The sequence below is a fragment of the Coffea arabica genome, chromosome 11c (assembly GCF_036785885.1).
Source record: "Coffea arabica cultivar ET-39 chromosome 11c, Coffea Arabica ET-39 HiFi, whole genome shotgun sequence".
Lineage (NCBI taxonomy): Eukaryota > Viridiplantae > Streptophyta > Magnoliopsida > Gentianales > Rubiaceae > Coffea > Coffea arabica.
Genome location: NC_092330.1, coordinates 38,767,515 through 38,787,428, shown reverse-complemented (window position 1 = coordinate 38,787,428; position 19,914 = coordinate 38,767,515). Strand labels below are relative to the sequence as shown.

General features: G+C 38.6%; 4 protein-coding genes across 6 annotated transcripts; 2 read left to right on the top strand and 2 right to left on the bottom strand.

Moving 5' to 3' along the window:
* Window positions 1–683: 683 nt before the first annotated feature.
* LOC113716519 (histone chaperone ASF1B) lies at window positions 684–3,173 on the bottom strand. The gene is made up of 3 exons (XM_027240898.2): window positions 2,920–3,173; window positions 1,324–1,439; window positions 684–1,217 (listed from the first exon to the last, which is right to left on the bottom strand). Exons 1-3 carry the CDS (start codon window positions 3,026–3,028, stop codon window positions 858–860), a joined length of 585 nt encoding a protein of 194 aa, XP_027096699.1. The 5' UTR covers window positions 3,029–3,173; the 3' UTR covers window positions 684–857.
* Window positions 3,174–6,920: 3,747 nt separating this feature from the next.
* Window positions 6,921–10,966, top strand: LOC113717028 (ATP synthase subunit beta, mitochondrial). The gene is made up of 9 exons (XM_027241666.2): window positions 6,921–7,511; window positions 8,271–8,346; window positions 8,437–8,525; window positions 8,672–8,789; window positions 8,882–8,985; window positions 9,078–9,236; window positions 9,404–9,628; window positions 9,709–10,020; window positions 10,541–10,966. Exons 1-9 carry the CDS (start codon window positions 7,044–7,046, stop codon window positions 10,652–10,654), a joined length of 1,665 nt encoding a protein of 554 aa, XP_027097467.1. The 5' UTR covers window positions 6,921–7,043; the 3' UTR covers window positions 10,655–10,966.
* A 723-nt stretch (window positions 10,967–11,689) lies between these two features.
* Window positions 11,690–15,637, top strand: LOC113717029 (fruit protein pKIWI502). Its single transcript, XM_027241667.2, has 5 exons — window positions 11,690–12,392; window positions 14,088–14,187; window positions 14,329–14,424; window positions 14,590–14,670; window positions 15,143–15,637. Exons 1-5 carry the CDS (start codon window positions 11,824–11,826, stop codon window positions 15,203–15,205), a joined length of 909 nt encoding a protein of 302 aa, XP_027097468.1. The 5' UTR covers window positions 11,690–11,823; the 3' UTR covers window positions 15,206–15,637.
* A 437-nt stretch (window positions 15,638–16,074) lies between these two features.
* On the bottom strand, window positions 16,075–19,546 carry LOC113716380 (uncharacterized). Of its 3 annotated transcripts, none has more exons than XM_027240681.2 (3): window positions 19,384–19,546; window positions 18,811–18,901; window positions 16,075–17,372 (listed from the first exon to the last, which is right to left on the bottom strand). In XM_027240681.2, the coding sequence occupies exon 3, from the start codon at window positions 17,345–17,347 to the stop codon at window positions 16,343–16,345; it is 1,005 nt and encodes a 334-aa protein (XP_027096482.1). In that variant the 5' UTR covers window positions 17,348–17,372; window positions 18,811–18,901; window positions 19,384–19,546; the 3' UTR covers window positions 16,075–16,342. The 3 variants fall into 3 exon arrangements, with proteins under 3 accessions (XP_027096482.1, XP_027096483.1, XP_027096484.1); XM_027240682.2 differs by having other exon boundaries at window positions 16,075–17,408; window positions 19,384–19,525; XM_027240683.2 differs by lacking the exon at window positions 18,811–18,901 and having other exon boundaries at window positions 19,384–19,522.
* Between the last annotated feature and the right edge of the window lie 368 nt (window positions 19,547–19,914).

Genomic DNA, 19,914 nt, shown 5'->3' with positions numbered 1-19,914 from the left:
AGAATATAGATCAAGAGATTCGACCCCTTGACCAACATCCAAGTAACTCTCTTGATGGCCAACTATGGTTTTCAGCACGCCAATTACCCTATAACAAATTTTACTTTATCCTCAACTGAAAAAAGGAAAAACAAAGGAAGAGGCCCCGCGGGGGGGGGGGGGGGTAACCACTGTCGGATTGTTAGTTTTTCTTAACGGTTTTGCACATCAATTTTTTCCGCTTTTTTTTTTTTCACTTTGTATCGTCTTCAAAGATCAATGTTAGTTTTTCTTAACGGTTTTGAGCATCAATTTTTTCCCTTTATTTTTCACTTTGTATCGTCTTTAAAGATCAAAACTAAATATGAGAACATATTGCATTCAGCTGTCAGGGGCAAACTTAATAAATCGTTAAGGAAGTCTAAGGCTGTGAATAATGGGAGTTTAAAAGAGCCCCTTTTGATACCTTTGCTGAGTCACTACACGTTGTTTGTGCAAAAGAGAACTTCAAATGGGAATGGGAATGGAAATACACGTTGTTTGTGCAAGAGAGAACTTTAAATGGGACTTTTGTAGATTGATCGACATGAGTGAGGAGATTTTTAATGGGAATGGAAATGCTAGATTATACCCACCATCATTCCTCACTTGAAGGAGATTGTGACATTATAGCCCACAAAAAAATTGTCAAATTGACAGGTGAATTGAACAATTTCGCTGGACACCCTTAAAGTATAATGAAGGACAAGTTGGATAGCAATCCTTGGAACAGCTACTGCAGGTGCTTTCTTCCTGCAATAAATTCTGATGGTAGAACTATATTTTTTGTAACTTGAACATTTGCTGAAGACATCTAGCAAAAATCTGAGTGCTCGGACTCAAGGAAGTTGCACCTCAGACTGATGATCAGGCGATGAAACTTGTTCTTCCACATGAGTAATGCCTGTAGCAGTGTCAGTAGAATATTCCTGGGGCTGTTCACCATTATCATCGTTATGGGGATAAAAATTTATTGGAAACTTTGTAACTCTGGGCTTGTCAACCAGAATGTTCCTTTGAAGCCTGTCAATCAAAACCTTTTGAGGTGGCTCCTCTCTTAGCTGCTCATCATCATAGTCATTGTTAACATAATATCCCACTCGAACAAATTCTTGTCCAACATAAGAACATGTCAGCAGAATTACTGTGACACCAACAATATCCTCTTCACGAATTTTCGCTTGGTCCGGTGGATCTGCCTGTCTCACACAATGGGAAAACCAAAAGAAGCAGAGTAAGAACTCAGCAGAAGCAATCCAAAGGAAAGGTCAACTGCTGAACTACCTAGGAGATGGCTTAAGTTACCTCAAAAACAAATCGATACTTGCCAACATTAACTGGTCCAACAAGTGCACTCTCTAGTAGCTGGTCATATGTTTCATCCTCAGCAGATCCTACATAAGTTAGTTTCCATTCCAAATCTACAAGTTGACAAAAATTAGAAGATAGCAAACTATAGTTACATTAATTCTTGCAATTACAACCATAATTTTCGTGGTAGGTCAAAAAAAGAGATAAGAGAAGTTCGCCCAAGTATCCAAACTGCTGAGACAGTACCACTTACACGCATATGGTTTCACGTATTGAGAGCATACTCCCTTAGAGAACCCCTCACACCCCCACCAACCACAAAAAAAAAAATCCTCAGTTACACCATATTTGAATTCTATATTGGTTCTCCTCTACACAGACAACTACTTCTGTTCACTTTTGTAATGCGATAATAATTCATTTCAGACAAACTTGATTCAAAACACCAACTTAACGAGTGTCAGACGTCCATTAAAGTACACACTCCATATCATCAGAAATAATGGCAACAGGTCGTATAGAAGAATAGCTTCTAACTCCACTGTCATCAGAAATTTATACTAGATCCTCGATTACATGGTAACGAAAGAGTTAGCTCTACTTGCTGACTGACTGAAGTAATACTTCAATGACATTACTAAGACAGCTTCACAAGCATCTCTCTAATGAATGAAGAATATCTGGGCTAATATAATTTCATTTTCATACAAAAGGTGCAACGAAAAACAAAATTTGCGGTATTATTACCAGCCCACTGAACCCCATTCCAAGCCTTTCCATACATGAAATAGCTATTTCCATTGGCTCATTTCATAAAACCAGTACAAATTGGGTGACAAGCAGACAACATGCTGTCTACTAAAAAAGCATGTCAAGCCTTATTCTTATACATTCTTCATACTTGGGATTCACCAACAAGAATTCATTAGTTTCCCTGCGGAGTCAGCATACACTTGCAAGATAGAGCAAGCAATCTCTAGCCTAGGGATTGTTTTCTTCGTTAAACAGATATTCAGCCAAAATAGACTTCATGAAAGCACACGAAACCACCAGCAATTAAACCCCTGGTTAACTTACATGCCCTGAACTTTCCTATATACGAACCTGATTAACAACACATTTAGTATCCAGAAACCTTTTACAGCGTTAGCACATGATAAAACCTTAGCAAACTTCCACCTCAATATGAATAAAGGCTAATAAACACCTAAAAATATTATTCAAAGAAATGCATTATCATGGCAATTGGTACAAGCGATAAGCTAATCCAACTAAACTTCATTTATTCAAATTCTAATTTGTTCAGCTAGTCTCATTACATATTAGACAAAATTTCTTACCATAAATACGATAACTAAACTAGAGATGAAAAGAAAAATCAACAGTCTCAAGGAAAGTAAGCCTCAATTGAAGGTTCTGCAAAAGGGTTCCTTTTTCAGGCATCAAACCTCATCACATAGCCTCGATTCACAAATATCAACACGTCAAATGCATAAATGCATAAATAAGCAAATAATCTTGCAAATAACAGAAAAAACGAGATAAATAAGCATCTGTGAGGAAATTGAGGAAGGTAGACAGAAAGGTTACCATCTTTGAGGGGAACCAAGCATTCGTAGGAGATTTCAAATTGGAGAGGGTTCAAAAACGGCGCCGGATTACCCAGAACTGTGACATCTGTGATATTGACAGCGCTCATTTCTTCGTTTTTCCCTAAAATGAAAGCTAGCTCCTCTGCTTATTGCTGAAATTTATCTTGTTTGAGAAGAAAAACCGGATTTTTTTTTTATGAGAAGATGAAAATCCCAATTGTAGAAGGTTATGAAGCGAATTCCAGATAGGGATTTTAGATTGAAATCAACGAAGCATTCAACTTGCTTTACGAATTCTTGTTAAATTGTTATGGGATTTTGGCGGGAGTTGCAACTTGCAATTGAGAAAAAGTACCCGCCAAATCCAAGCTGCATGACTAAAAATGGGCGGGATTGGGTCAAAAATAGATGGTCTATGACTTGACTTGATTAATGTTTTTGTATTGGACATGGCCAATTACTGGCCTGGGTCACAACACATGTTGTTTGGCATGAAATAATCCGCAGAGTCCAATAACATGTTTAGGTCCTCTACTAATTGTGCGCTATGGTCTAGAAAGTCTAAATTTACAATCCTTCATTTTAACTTTTTTTTTCCCATACAATTTGTATGACAATCCATCTTTTATTTTTTTTCCCGACAACTATAACCTTTGTATAACTTATTCTATAGGGAGATTGTGTAAGAGGTTAGTAGGTATATAGATTTGACTAAATTAAATGGATGTTTTGACATCTCCTTTAAAACTCTTTCACCATAAATGAGTGTCGAATTTCCGACCCGAGACTACTAGATACAGTGGTTCTTCATTTTAACCTGCACTTTAGACTTTTAATGTCTTTCCTTCACCCTTCCCATTCCAGCCACTAGGTCTAGAATTTAAACCCAAAATCTGACAGCAATTAGACCAACTTCAGTGGCCTCTCATGGGTAGCTTGATTGGTCACGACACGCCTCTTTAGGAGCCGTTGTTCAGCATCCGCCAGGGTTCGAGTCCCATGATTATTGTGTTTGGGGGGATGGAGCCTCTCCTTCTGGACCAGTGGAGGATTAGTTGGGTCCGATTTACCAGATGGCCTGAATACCTCCTCCATCAGACAAAAAAAATAAATAAATAAATAAAATTTAGGCCAACTTCAGTGGCTGACTTTTAATGTCAACCATGCAAATCCAGCATGCCTTCCCTTGGAGCACTCTCTTTATTGCTGGTATTATTGAGTATGCATGGATAGCAAACTAAACTTTGCTAGAACTAAGGGAGATCTCTACAGCTTTTTATTCTAATAATTCAAATGTTTTTATTAAGGAACCCACATTAGTTAATTGGTCTTGTTTAGGTATTACTGAGTTCTTTGGCATAGAATATCCTAAGAGTCTAGAAACACGTTTAGGTACTACTAGTCGTGTTTCATAGCCTAGAAAGTCTAAATTTACCGTCCTTCATTGATAACTGGCACTTTATAGGACATTTATTGACTTTTTTTTTTAAAAAAAATTTTTCCTTCCACCCCTCTTCATATCCTTTCTACTCCAAATTGCTAGTTCCACAATTTGAACCTTAAACCTAACAGCAAGAATTATCCTGAAAATGTATTTCGTATAGTTCTAGTGTACCCATCGTTCATACTTCATGCTTTAGTCCGCTGGCTGGCATATGCACAATATAGAGATAGGAGCAGGGTTCAGCCGAATAGGAAGCCTTACAGCTAAAGTGAACTGAGAGTTGGGAAAGGTCTCCTCTAGTTGCGTATCCTAATCCCAAAAGAGCTCTTCCTGATTATTTGGGCAACAGCTATGCAAATCCAGCAGGCCTTCTCTTAGAGCACTGTATCTTTATAATTCCTAGTATTGTTGAGTACACATGGATAGCAAACTAACCTTTGCTAGAACTGTAAAGCTTTTAATTCCAATCATTCCAATGCTTTTATTAATGAACCCACGTTAGTTAATTGGTCTCGTTCTCCTCTAGGTACACTGAAATTGAAAACGGATGGTGCTGCTAAAAGCAGCCCAAGAGAGGCTAGACTTATTCTGGGATGATCGAGGAAAATGGATAAGCAGCCATCATGTCATGTTTCTATTAGAAAATCTTTCGAGTCTTATGGCTGGACTCTAGAGTATATTAGGGGGGGGGGGGGGCCTGCAAATTGCTTGACATAAAGGATTGAAGAAGTTGATATTGAATCAGTCTCACAACTTGTTCCCTTAACAAGAAGTTGCAGCATCTTATCCAAGAGACAGAGCACTTGTTCAAGATTGCTTCACCCCTTGCTGCTGCAATAGATATTGTGATTCAACAGAGACATTCCTAGAGGCTAATCAAAGAAAAAGCAAATGATTAATCATGAAATGTGTTGGATTTAACCTTCTGTTACTAGCTACGTACCAAACTTGTTCCAAGTGCGCAAGAATTTTTTTCCTGAAATCTTGATGTGACTTTAGCAGTGCGTAAGAAGTGCATGCAGAAGTTTGAAATTCTCAACTGCTTTGTAAACCAATCAAATGCCAAAAAAAAAAAAAAAAGAAGCCGATTTTCCTGTCATCTGCACCATCAAATGAGGAATATTTCTTTCTGAGATACCGACCAAATAACCAATGGCCAAGGGGATGATGCTTCAGAGTTCAGATGGCTCAAACGAACTATGAGATCGCCTATTGTTTTCTTTTCAATCATGGACACACAACACAAATTCATCACAATACCGCTAGACTAGTGGATATAATTTAAATCCAATTTTTTCTCCGTTGGTCAATAAATAGAATATGAGTAAATTTTATATACACTGACAGTGTATATATTATCAACATTGGATGCATGCATGACACATAAATAAAATTTAAATTCAGATGAGTTGTCATGCATCTAATGATGATGATGATGTATAAACTGTCAGTGTATAAAAGATTAATCCATAAAATATATGAGCATAAATGGATTAAGATAAAAAGAAAAATTGTAGACCTGAAACTATTTGTCTTTATTTTTTTTTTCGGAGACGATAAACCTAATCTATCCTATACTAAGGGGAAGGAGGCGGGCCTAAGGAGGTCCAGGAATAAGCCGGAGGGAATTGAACCATCACCGGATCAGACGGGTGCACAGCACACTCGCCTGATTTTTTTTGGAGACAGGCCACTGAAATGTGATATTTTTGGTAGGAGGCAAGGGTTACCGGCCCAGTGATTATTTGTCTTTTAAGTCCTACAAGGAAATAACTTTATACCTCCAAGATTTTGCCTTCGAAAGAAATCCTTCTATTCTTGATCTTATGCTTGCTCTATATATATACTCAAGCTACATTATCATAAAAACCATGAATACATTAAAATTGATGACATCTTGTGATATCTTACTGTATTTGGTTGTTTCTCGCTTGTAATTTGCAATGCAAATTCTGTAAAGTTGTCGACCACTATTAGGGCAACTTGTAAACATGACCATGAGGCATGAAGTACACTAGAATTTAGAATTACTAGGACAAAATCCCCCCTAAAAGCAAATATATATATTAAGATAAAGAGCAGTATGTGATATACATACATATATATATATATATATATATATATGCCAATATAGTATAATTTAGTTTACATGTTAAATGTAAGTAATTAATATGTAATATGCAAACATCATGTTGTATAGACCATATATTTTTATTAGTACCAAAAGATGATCAAAGTAATTAATTGGACATTTTTTTACTGCACATAACATCTCATAAGACTCGTGCACCAAAATTAGTCTAACCTAAACACTGAATGTATGTTAGTGATCCTAATCTTTCGCTCTCGAAATCTAAAACCATGGACCAGATGTGGTTAAAACTCATATTCCAATAATAATTTGCTTAATTAGTTATCCAATGGTATTTGCATAATCACATATTTAGGAGCTCATCTGGGAATGAGAATATTCTGGGGGAATACCACTTTTTCACCGCAGTAAAAACAGCTCCAAGGTTACTTTTCTACAATCATTACACTCTCACTCTCAGGCTAATCTCGCTAGTTATACATTTCTCCTCAAACCCTATTCACTCTTCCTCTTTCTCTACTCTACTCTCATCTCTCTTTCTGTTTCTCTCTCTCTCTATTGACCAAACCCTAACGCCACCACCATCATGGCTTCTCGGAGGCTAATTGCCTCACTCCTCCGTTCCTCCACGTCCTCTCTCCGTCGTACATCCTCTTCATTCACTTCCGCCGCCAAATCCTCCACAAGACCTTCCCCGGCCGGCTTTTTACTTAACCGGGCCGCCCACTACGCTACCTCCGCTGCTGCCTCGTCGAGTGCTTCCGCTCCTTCCACTAAGCCGGCCGGCGGAACTGGTGGGAAGATAACTGATGATTTTACTGGACGAGGTGCTATTGGGCAAGTTTGTCAGGTGATCGGTGCCGTCGTTGATGTTAGATTCGAGGATGGATTGCCTCCGATCTTGACGGCGTTGGAGGTGCTCGATAATCAGATCCGGCTCGTGCTTGAGGTGGCTCAGCATCTCGGGGAGAATGTTGTTAGGTGTATTGCTATGGATGGTACTGAAGGTCTTGTTCGTGGCCAGGCCGTGCTCAACACGGGCTCTCCTATTACTGTGAGTGATGGATTTATTGAGAAAAAGACTTGATTTTTGAAGATGTTTTATGGGTTCGTTTTTGAAAATGGGGTTAGTTTGGAGGGGTTTTTGGGTTATTTTATTGTGAGATCTGGAAATCTTGGGTTGGGAATTGAATCCTCTTAGAAGGTTTGGGTGGATTTTGGGGTAGGATCTGTACATTTTGCTTTGGATAATGTGAGGATGTATGGTATGTGCGATGAAACGATTTGTTAAGTTACTGGAGATATGTGAAATGGTCTCAATTGGTGGCTGAACCTTAAACCCAAATCAATCAGTTGACGGTCCTTGAAAGCTGGAAAAAATTAGATTGTATTGGACGACGGTCGTATGATTGGTGAATAGAGTTGTTACCTTATGCTTGTCGTGGATAGTAGTAGATATAATATGGATAATGGAAGATGAAAGGTCATATTTGAAAAGTCCTTAAAATTGTTTTGACGTGTGAGAGGGGTTTTGTGGGAAAGGAAAGGAATTTTGGGGCATTGCAAATCTTGTTTTGTTGTTTGGGACCTTTTCCAAGTATTTGCTGCTGGTTAGTTATAAAGTCAGAATCTTGAGCTATTGAACTAACTAATTCTTATTCATAACGGAAATAGGTGCAATGTTTTGTTCATTTTAATGGGTTTTATGTCTGCAGTTTCTTCTGGGGTATATCCTTACTATAGTTCTTCGAGTTGTGATGTGCTTTAAGTGGTGATCATACCATTTTGATTCACAAGTTCCTTCTACTGGTAGGTGCCTGTTGGTAGAGCTACTCTTGGACGAATCATAAATGTTATCGGAGAACCTATTGATGAGAGAGGCGAAATCAGTAAGTAAACTTTTTGCCATTGCATGATGTGAACTGCAGCTTGTTTCCTAGAAGGGGTTGTGTCTTACAAATCAACTAATACTTGTGCAGAAACTGAACACTATTTGCCAATCCATCGCGAGGCTCCAGACTTTGTTGAGCAGTCTACTGAACAAGAAATTCTTGTTACTGGAATTAAGGTAATGCCACAATGACAATTTTTCATACCTAAGCCTATCCTATATCCTTAGAAAATGTAATTTCATTTGCTCTATTTGATTAACTGTCAAGGCTGTGTAAGTTTGAGAGGTATAATGAGTTTACCCTCTTTTAAATATTCTTTCAGGTGGTTGATCTGCTTGCACCATACCAAAGGGGAGGCAAGATTGGATTGTTTGGTGGTGCTGGAGTTGGAAAAACTGTGCTTATCATGGAACTGATCAACAATGTTGCAAAAGCCCATGGTTGGTTGTTTTAGGAGATATGCTGGCTTCAGTGGTTAATTTTCTAGTTTTCTTAGTTTAACATTTGCATTGTGCTCTTTTTCCTTGTCCAGGTGGTTTTTCTGTCTTTGCTGGTGTAGGAGAAAGAACTCGAGAAGGTAATGATCTATATAGGGAAATGATGGAGAGTGGTGTTATTAAGCTTGGTGATAAGCAGGTAAATACATTAGTATTATTTGTAGACTAGTATTTTTTAATCAGGTTATCAACCCTGTTTATCAATGTGTCGATGTTTTGATGAATGTCTAGGCTGAAAGCAAATGTGCGCTTGTCTATGGTCAAATGAATGAGCCCCCGGGTGCTCGTGCTCGTGTTGGATTGACAGGTTTGACAGTGGCTGAGCACTTCAGAGATGCTGAAGGGCAGGATGTGCTTCTCTTCATTGATAATATTTTCCGTTTTACCCAGGTGGGTGCACCTCTGTAATGGAATTTTCATGCTAGTTTTTGCTGCTTGGCCCTTATTAACTAAGTCTATATTCTGCCTTTAAGAGAAATACATGATCATGCTTGTAATTCATGTCATTTTCCTGTACTTCTCCTGAATACTTTCAACTTAACTTTGTATATCTTCAGGCCAACTCTGAAGTGTCTGCTTTGTTGGGTCGTATCCCTTCTGCTGTCGGTTATCAACCAACCTTGGCTACAGATCTTGGAGGCCTTCAAGAGCGTATCACAACCACAAGAAAAGGCTCCATTACTTCTGTCCAAGCTATTTATGTGCCTGCTGATGACTTGACAGATCCTGCGCCTGCTACTACATTTGCTCACTTAGATGCCACAACTGTCTTGTCTCGACAGGTAATTGGATTTTTTAAGTCTTAAAAGTTTTCAGACCACATGGAAATTTACATTTATTGATGATTTAATGTTTGGTCCAGATCTCTGAGCTTGGTATCTATCCTGCTGTTGACCCACTTGATTCCACATCACGTATGCTCTCTCCACACATTTTGGGAGAGGATCACTACAACACTGCTCGTGGAGTACAGAGGGTCCTTCAGAACTACAAGAATTTGCAAGATATCATTGCCATTCTTGGAATGGATGAGCTCAGTGAAGATGACAAATTGACAGTTGCCCGTGCACGTAAAATTATGCGGTTCTTGAGTCAGCCTTTCCATGTTGCTGAAGTTTTCACGGGTGCCCCTGGAAAATATGTTGAGTTGAAGGAGAGCATTGTCAGTTTCCAGGTAAATATCGTTTCATTTTATGCCATGTATGGTCTGCACTACATTTGCCACTGTCCCTTTCCACCTGAATGTTTCGGTTTTTTGAACTTATAGATATGCCATGTGGTGTCCTGGGAATCTCAGGTTGGATTAACAGAAACTGGGAGTAGATTTTTACTTCAGTTTCTTTATTTGATTTAGCATATTCTTCTGATTGCAATGCTATGTCTTAACTCCTATATAAACTTTTGATGGTACAATGACCCATGTTTTTAACTGACAATGTCAAAGCATGAATTTCTTTGGTGCTAATTGTGAAAGCTTTTCTTCTGCATCCTAGTTTTCGTGAACTATGTGAAATTTAGAAACATTGGGTTTCTGCTTCAGCTATCCAACTGCAGATGTAATTTGATTGGTCTAAGAACAATCATTTGCATCATTTTACCTACCATTATGGCCCCTCTGGCTATTTTGACTTTTCCTATTTATTCAGAGAATTCAAATGATATGCTGATGTATTTCTGCTTGTTGATTTCTACAGGGCGTTTTGGATGGAAACTACGATGATCTTCCAGAACAGTCATTCTACATGGTTGGTGGCATTGAGGAGGTCATTGCTAAAGCTGAGAAGATTGCCAAGGAATCTGCAGCATAAGGAATTTTAGTGACTTTTTATTTTTTACACCCTTTTTAACTGATAATTCCGAAAATCAATAATTTAAATTTCTGGCTTTGGCCAAGATCAGGAGTTATATTTTGAGGTTTTTGGGGAACTGAGGAGTCCAGGTTTTTGTGTTTCTGTTTTATATATCAACTGAAGGTGTGGGATTGTGACGGACATGGAGCCGGAGAGTGCAAGGCCCTCCCTGCTAAAGCCCCCTTATGCCTTGTCTTGTCATACAATAAGGGCGGTGGCGGACATGTATATTTTGCCTCTGAATTTAATGTTAGAAACACTTGAGCACCAGCCATGGAATTTTCTGAATCACTTTCTTCCCCTTTTCCTCAATCTTGTGTACTCGAAGCAGGAGTGAAAATTATGAAATTTTTATGTGCAAAGAACTTGGCTCTATGATCTGATCCAGCTTTCCAGCACAAAAGTATTCTCTGTCATTAGCTCTTTGGGCAAATGGGGTGTGCAAATGATCCGATTTGAAACAAACTTTAATGGCCTGCGGTTACATCTGTTTTTTACAGCTTAGGCATGAAACTGTCGCGGAAACCCGGATTGGAACAAACTGTAATGATCTGCTGTTGGAACAAATCTCAACCTGGGACGAAATTTCTGTTAAAGTAACTGTTCCTGTGTTGACTGCATTTGAAGCTATAAAGGTGCTGCTGATGTTTTTGAAATGATGTTGCACTTTTAATCAATTTTTTATGGAAATGTTGTTTTCTTTATCCAGTATGATATAGAAGGCCAAGACGTTTCACTTCTAATCAATCTTTTTATCCAAAATAAGTGTTTGATAATCTCCTCCTCGGATGAGGTAAATTTCCAACGTAGGTTGTAATTCTGTTTCCATGCTTCATTTTACTGATCTAGTGATCTGTCCGTGCTTATTTACGCTTCTAGTTCTGGCGTCTGCAAAATTGGAGCAACTGGTAGGGCCCGCTACTTATCAAGAAATGCCACGTGGAAGCTCCCAATTACTCCGGCGCATCGAGCTCGCGGCGTATTTTGACCCACAGCCCACAGGCCAGTTCCCTTCTTCCCAGTCCCACCACCCTTTGCGGCGGCGGAGCTTACTAGTCTCCTCCACGACCAGCTCAAACAACAAACTAAAGTGCTTACTATTCTTTTTACCTTAAAAACCCAGAAAAATGTCCTTAATCACTCTCTCCCCAACTCCAACCCCGCGTCTTCCTCGCATACGTTCCCATGCACCCTGTCGTAGTCAATCATTTCCCATGACCACCCTCCTCAGACTAAAACCCCAACCCCTCCTTTTCCACCTTTTCCGCCGCCAACTCTCCGTTTCCGCCGCCGCCGCCGTCCGGCAAGACACGACCGCTTGGACCTCTGCGCCTCTTCTCACCGTCTCCCCCGCCGCCGAATCGCTCTTCAACGTCACTATCGACGTCTCCGATTCTCCTGACCTCGCCGCTTCTTATACCAAGGCTGGCCAGTATCTCCAGCTTAAAGTCCCCGTCTCCGAGAAACCGTCTTTTCTCGCCATTGCCTCGCCACCGTCCTTGGCCGCTGCTAAAGGTGTTTTTGAATTCCTAGTTAAAAGCGTCGCCGGCTCTACCGCTGAGCTCCTATGTGGACTCCAAAAAGGTGATGTGGTGGAGTTGACTCCGGCCATGGGGAAAGGTTTCGAAATTGATCAAATTTCTCCTCCGCAGGATTACAAGACGGTGCTTATTTTCGCCACTGGATCTGGAATCAGGTAATATTAGAGCTTCTCTTAAAAAATTTCCAATTCCTGATTTCATATTATGGTAAAAATTGGGAAAAACAGATAAAATCACTATTTAAATTTTTATATCTACTGTAAATTCAGAAAGTTTGAATTTGGAGCTGTAAGTTTATTGGAAGAAACATCACAATGCACGGTGCAGTTCCTAATTAGTTAGTATGATCTCAATTGCAAAGAACAAAGCTTGGCCTGTTTATTAAAAAAAAAAAAAAATGCTTCGCCTGTCTATAGTCTTCTCTCCCTTTGTGAGATATTTTTTGATGTGAGCTTTGGACGCACTGTTATTTACTTCACAATAGGGATTAGGCAATTCGAAGATTCTTAGACTCCCAGTTAATTAGGAAAAACCTTTTCCCATTTTTTATTGGGCTGCAAGAATCCTGTTAATTCAGTTATAATTGTCAAAGGCCTGGGTTTGTTTTTTGTTGGCTAGGAGAAGATAGATGCTGGATTGTGTCAAACATTTTGGTTGGGTTGGTTAGCAGAGAGCTAGGGACAACATGATGGGGTAAAAATAGTCGGGCTGCAGGCTTCGGTTGTGAAGAAAGAAAGGGAGTTGAAGTGATTCCAATGCTTTTGAGTGCTTGGCATGTTACTTTAGTATAAGAGTAAACAACTAATTTCAACATTTGGAAAGAAAATCAGATACTGGATTTTGTATTTGTTTCTTTTTGCTTTGTCTGCACATGCTTCTAAGTAAGGTTTTTGTTGATCTTCTTCCTCTTAGTGTGTGTGTGTGTGTACTGATGTTTTTTTTTGGGGGGGGGGGGGGTTCCCTTCCCTTGTGTGCACATTTTTCTCATGTTAAAATGCTGTGTGTTTTTGCATGCATCTAAAAGCAATATTTGCTTCTTCTTGATATCTACTTGTATTGAACTTTACTGATATGGGGGCATTGAGCCTTTGATTATATTTGCTTGAAAGTTTTCTGATTTCTGATCTTCAAAATCAGCTTTTTTTTTGCGAACCATTTGTTAGTTGATCAGTTTCTTGTGAACTGTTCCTCCTCCTATATACTCACTAATTAAGCACATGGTATGATTGTAATTAATAAACTTTTAACTTTTTATGGGGTTGGTAAATTTTAGACTATTTTGACTGTTTGTGTTTTACACAGTAGAGCATGTTCAAGCTGCCAGAAGATGTAGTTCAAGACAGATTCCAAGCTTAGTCAAGTTTATTTGCTAATTTGCTCACTGAACTGTTCGTCAGCCATGAAATTAGCAGGCCTATTTAAATGCTAGAGAAAATAAGACTATGTATTTGTATACCATATTTGGAATGGTTTTGAGACAATTGGTCCTTGAGGATTTAGATGTATATGTCTGACGGTAAGTTTGTCTTTTTCTTATTCTCCAAAACAATAATTGTAGGTAAAACTTGTCTTCATTCATAGTGACTAACATACAGCCAATACTGGCCTGATATGGAAGAAAAGAATCAAGAGAAATAGTAGCGAGTGAACAAACTTATGCGTTAGAAGTGGATGAGATTAGTGCTGGACTCAAATTGCAAATACAGCATGTCTGGTCAATTGGTTCAAAATAAGAATTTCTTGAGTAGAAAATGAATTGCCCCTGTTATCATTTTCTGGTAAATTGAGTATTAATATTTATATTTCTGTTCTGTATAATCAACTCCTTCCTCCCTACTAATGGAGTGCAGCTCAATTCGATCCTTGATCGAGTCTGGATTCGGTGCTGATAAGAGATCTGATGTTAGACTCTATTATGGCGCCAGGAATCTTAAGAGGATGGCTTATCAGGTTTTGTTCTTGGCATTGAATACCATCTCTCTCTCTTTCTCTCTCTCTCTCACACACACACACAAATTAAAGCAAAGCAAAAAACACAACAATTCTCCCTTCAATTTCCCAAAATGAAAGCTTTTATCTGTTTCACTACAGGATAGGTTTAAAGAGTGGGAATTGTCTGGAGTGGAAATCGTGCCAGTACTATCTCAGCCTGATCAGACTTGGACTGGGGAGCAGGGATATGTCCAGGTATGAGCTTATTCAACATGTCATAATGTGATGACGTTTTTGTGCTCAGATTTTGCCTTGATGAGACATTCTGTATTCACAGTTTTACTGCTCATTTCCAGTAGCTCAATTTTTCTTTGCTTTTTGAAATTTGTTTCCCATATCCTGATAAGATTGCTTTTGCAGGCTGCGTTTGCTAGGGCGAAAAAGATTTTTAGCCCGCAATCCACAGGTGCAGTTCTGTGTGGACAGAAGCCAATGGCTGAGGTATTTTGGAGTTCTACTGTCGTTAGATTTGACCTTGTCGTGAAGAAATAGGCTATTAAGCAATTATTTGTAGTGTTTTTAACATCCGTTATTTATGTTGGTTGTTGACACCTGGTGTTGGAACAACTACTAAGTGTGGTCATGCCCAACAGATTTAGGAACACGTTCTTATCATGGATGTGATGAACAAATATAATCTGACTTGTGAAGATGGAGAGATTATTGTAGAAGTTTGAGACCCAGAAAAAACCCAAAAAAAGAAGGTTGATTTAAAAAGTAAACTTGTTTAAGCACTTGACTGGAATTACTGCCTTACAATTAAGAAGATGAAAATTCTCTTCTTCTAGGTAACTGGCGTGCCAGAAGTGTAAACTATGGCCACTTAGATATTTCTTGATTTGCATTAAGTAGGCATCTTCTTCCATTTGCATTAAGAAAGCAAACTAAGGATCTCTGATCTTGTTTCTTGTAGGAGGTTACTTCTCTTCTTGTCGCTGATGGAGTCTCCGCAGAGAAGATCTTAAAGAACTTCTGATAATAAATTTTTGTGGGCTGTATTTGTTGTATTATTTTTACCTAGTGGTCAGTACTATCCATTCATTTTATCTTGCTGAGTATAAATGACTCAGCATTTGAATTTTGATCGCAAAATGACTCCACTATTTGCAATTTTGAGAGTGTACGGGTTGCAACAGCTAATTAGCACTGCCTTCACTGAGTACAACTCCTATCAGTGGTTCAGCTTTAAGGTGAACGTGGCAGTCTTGATTAAGAGTTAGGCATTCTAGAGGTTTAAGGAGCAGAAGTAAGTGGGCAAAAGCATCGATGCCTTAGTTATGATACACTAAATTTTGTATTAATACTTGACGTGCACCATTACGTGCTTCCTTATCAATTGCTGTAGTTCGATATGTATTCTTCAGAGAATAATGTCTGGATTTGTTATACGCCAGCCTGTTTCTTCTCAGTGCCCACTTTGGCCAAGACCCAACAGTTAGTGTGTAGTTACTGTTACGCTTCTAGGATGCTTTCTAGTGAGTGATTACTTTCATGTATTTTATAGCTTTTAACTATTGGTCCGTCTCTGAGTTCAAAAAAAAAAAAACTATTGGTCCGTCTCTTGATACCCTTCAAAATTCATACCTCCTCAACCACACTGCAACGAACCTGGTGGGGTTTGCAATTAGTAATTAATTTTATGCTCAAACATCCCAGACCTGTATGGAGGTTTAGCTAATTCATGTCACGTTGATCACGGAATACGAAAGAAATTTGTATCATTTGAGATTTTATTAAACATGAATGAATAAAGATTTTGAACATGTTAAGAAATGTAGGCCTGATCAATGAAGATACAAGGCATGCCAACCAAACAGCAACTAGACATTCGCATGAGATGGTTGATTGTTCAATCTAAACGCATCCATTACAGTTTGTTAAAATAAATGTTCCACACAGCAAAGAGAGGGAATAAATTGCTGATAAGCTGTTACATATTTATACGGAATCAGTAAATTCAAATGTCAATCAGAAAGGTTTTTGCTGCAGCAGTTCAACATATAATCTTTGACAAATTCCAGATTCCAAGCCTCCAGCAACACCAACCAGAAAACCCTAAGTTACCTACACAGAAACAGCGCACATGAATCCATTGGAAGGCACACTCGGACCATTAAGCAGTTTGCTGTTCAACAGCTTTATCATGGCTATTGTCCATATTTGCCTCTCGCAGAGTATTTTTTCCATTTGATTCTGTTGCTTTCCCAGCCTGCTGATCATTGAGTGGCGTTTCGTCAGAGTGGATGCGATTGTGATTGTTATGATGATGATGGTGGTGGTGACGACCATGTCCATGATGATGCTTTTTCTGCTTTTCTACTTTACCAAAATCGTCATCAGATGACTTCCCTAGAGATCTACTCCCGTCACGACGATGATCTTCAGAATCTGAGGACACCGAGTCATGAGTACGGGTTCCACGATGATGCTTATGGTGTTTCGCATGACGGCTCCTCTTTGGAGTGTCATCATCGCTTGATGAATCTGAATCACTTGAACCTGATCGTCTAGAACGTTTGTGGTGCCTTGCACGGTTTCTCTTTCTGCCTGGATAGTCATCGTCAGATGCAGATTCTGAATCACTAGAATGAGATCTCCGATGGCGCTTGTGACTCTTTATGCGATTTCTTCTTCTCATATCAATGTCACTTTCATCATCAGAGTAATCAGCACCAGAAGAATCTGATCTTGAATCATGATGCCTTCGCCTTTTCTGCCTCTGCTTCTTTCTCCTCCTCTCTTCTTGTGAATCAGTATCACATCCACTGCTATCATCACCAGAGTCAGAGGATCTCCTTTTCGACTTATGTCTGGATTTCTTATCCCTCCTCTTCTCATTATCGCCTGAGTCAGAGTGATTATGCTTCCTATGCTTCCTGTGGGGCCTTTTAGCTGACTTCCTTTCATCACTGCTGCTGTCACTGCTACAATCACTTTCAGAACCTGGTACAGATCTTTTCTTGTGCTTAGTGGCCTTCATCTTTCTCTCCTTTTCAGCATCAGCTCTAGCCTTGGCTGCAGCTTCCAATTTTTGCTCCCATTTCAAAGGGGCTTCTTTCCTCTCCATCATCCGCTTCTTCTTCTCCTCGACCAGCTGGATAAACTTCTTGGCATCCATTTTGATATAAAATACAACTGAATACCTGCATTTTGGTATGAGATGATGACCAGAAGTACATCTCAAAAAGAGAAAGAAACAATGTTAGTTCCTCCACCAGGAAATCAGTCAAGAAAGAGATGATCAACAACAACTAGCATGAGAAGCAAATTTATAGATATCTTTGATTGTTTCAGAAAAGACAAATGGAAGTACAACATAGCAAAGCCGTATGTTTCTCTGGCAGATATATGATAGATATCTTTGATTGTTTTTATGTCTTTCTCCCCTCAAAGAAACTCTACAATCGAAGACTAGTTTCTGCACAGTGAAAGTTATTTTACTGGTTTAAGCAATTAGTAAGCTGTCCATGTGCAAACTTCTTCTTACACAACCTTTTAGGTGTTTTTGGAAGCAAACAGAGAATTCTCTTTTCAGCACACAAGATTTGAGTGATTCTGAACCATCTAAGATGGAAAATTGGAGGCTAAAAGTGGAACGCGTGGTGAAGTGAAGGTGCAGAAATCTAGAAGGCAAAATTGGTATAAAAATTACAATGTTTTCTCGGCACAAAGGAAGAACGCCCTTTGTAGGAGCAAAATGAGGTAGTTAAATACATTTTGAACAGCTCAGATATTAAGAAAAAACTTCTTTCAATGTATATTGCAAAGAAAATCTAAACAGAGCACTAAGAAAAACATAATTAAGAAAGAAACAAGAAAACCTTTCAACTGAAGCACGTCAAGGTGGGGTTAAAAGACACTATAAGACATAATCATTTCTGGAGAGCACACAACAAATAATTCATACAGATTGTATACTCAGTCGCCTAAACATGTCATTCGCAAATTATGAGGCTGGTTTCCTGGCAGATTGTTCGGCAACTTAATTCACACCCTAAAAAGCTGCAGGGTCCACCATAATTGATAAAGAGACTGGTGAGCTCATTCAGAAAAAAGACTTTCATTGTTTTTCTTAGAAAGCTTTAATAGTCTTATTAGCGACAGGAATTGGAGGGTTACAACAGAAACCAATTCAACGTATATTCCAACACAACATTGGTTGAAAGCATTTGTACATAATTTAAGCCAAATATTTAATCATCAATGTTATTGGTATTAAACAAGTATCAACCACATGAAGTCCTACACTTTTGTTGACTGTATCTTACACAAGAAAATAAGAGATTCTCTATAACAATCATCTGAGACACATGAAAATAAGAGATTCTCTTTAACAAACATTTCCCAGGTTCAAAATTTACATAGGGCATGACAACTGCAGCAATTGATTTGCTTCATTGGCACCAAAAAAACTACAGTTTTTTTTTAACATTCATAGAGAATTTCATGAAATTTGGCAGAAAGTAATACAAATCCAGCTTCTCAGTAATAAACAAAATACTACACATGCAGAGAAATTATATAAACATGACAAAAGAATGCAAAGAAAGAGACTGTACAAATCCGAGTCGGGTTTCTTACCTTATAACAATATAATACTATAAGAAAGTCACAATCTTGAATGCCCAACTAAAATTTGTCTCTTCACTTCCAATCCTTTTTTCCAAGAAGTCTGCAGCCAATCCATAATTCACATGAAGCTTTATATCTCAGCAACTAATTTTCACAAATTTTTAAAAAAAAAAAAAAGATTTTGAACCGGATACTAAGTACTGTACTTCAGCCACGATTAAATCTAACAACCAAAAAGGAAACATAATAACCACCTTCGAAAATTTAATTCACCTAGCTATAAATATTTCCAGCCTTGTTACTTTTCATCTTCAAGAACTCAATATTCCAGCTAAAATTCATCTACTCAAAATCCATCCAGCCTTGTTGTATAGCCACTATACTAAGTAATCAAACAGCAGCAAGAAACCCTAGGGCCTAGGCATAAACACTAAAATTTCTTCGTATGCATATTGAATGAGTACAAAATAAGAGAAACCCATAAAATAACAATTAAAACCCATTTAGGAGCGAGAGACAAACACTCAATCCAATCAGATACAAAGATAGAAAAAGTGGCGAATACTAAAATTCGTCACATACCTGGTTAGTGGTACAAAGGATGAACAGCAAGAAGGAGAGATCTGAGACGGCTACCTAAGGCTAACAAGAAGATTTGAATTTAGCTGTGAAATCTTGAAAAGCGGCGTTATCTCAACCTTCGAAATCTGAGCAGCTGCTGCCCAATCTGAAAGGATTTCTAGAGAGTTCGACAAAATAGGGGTTCACCGGATCTTTATAGAACCTGAGAACAAGAAAGAATATGCGTGGGGGTTACTCCACGCGGTTTTCTGCTGTTTCTCTAATTCATGGACCGGATTCCTCTGCTACTGCTAACCCGGCCAGCCAGCCTTGCAATGTTATATTAATGTTATGTTACTACTCGGAACCCGGTTAGGATTTTTCTCCGAAGCTTGGTGAACTAATGTTTTGGCCCTCATTCTTCTGAGTTGTTCTATTTTGCCTCCCCATCTTTTTGTCTATTTTGCACGTAATTAACGAGGCATTAAGGTTGAGATTCCAAGACGTAGGAGTTATGATTCAAATAGTAAATTTCTTTTGACTAATATTTTA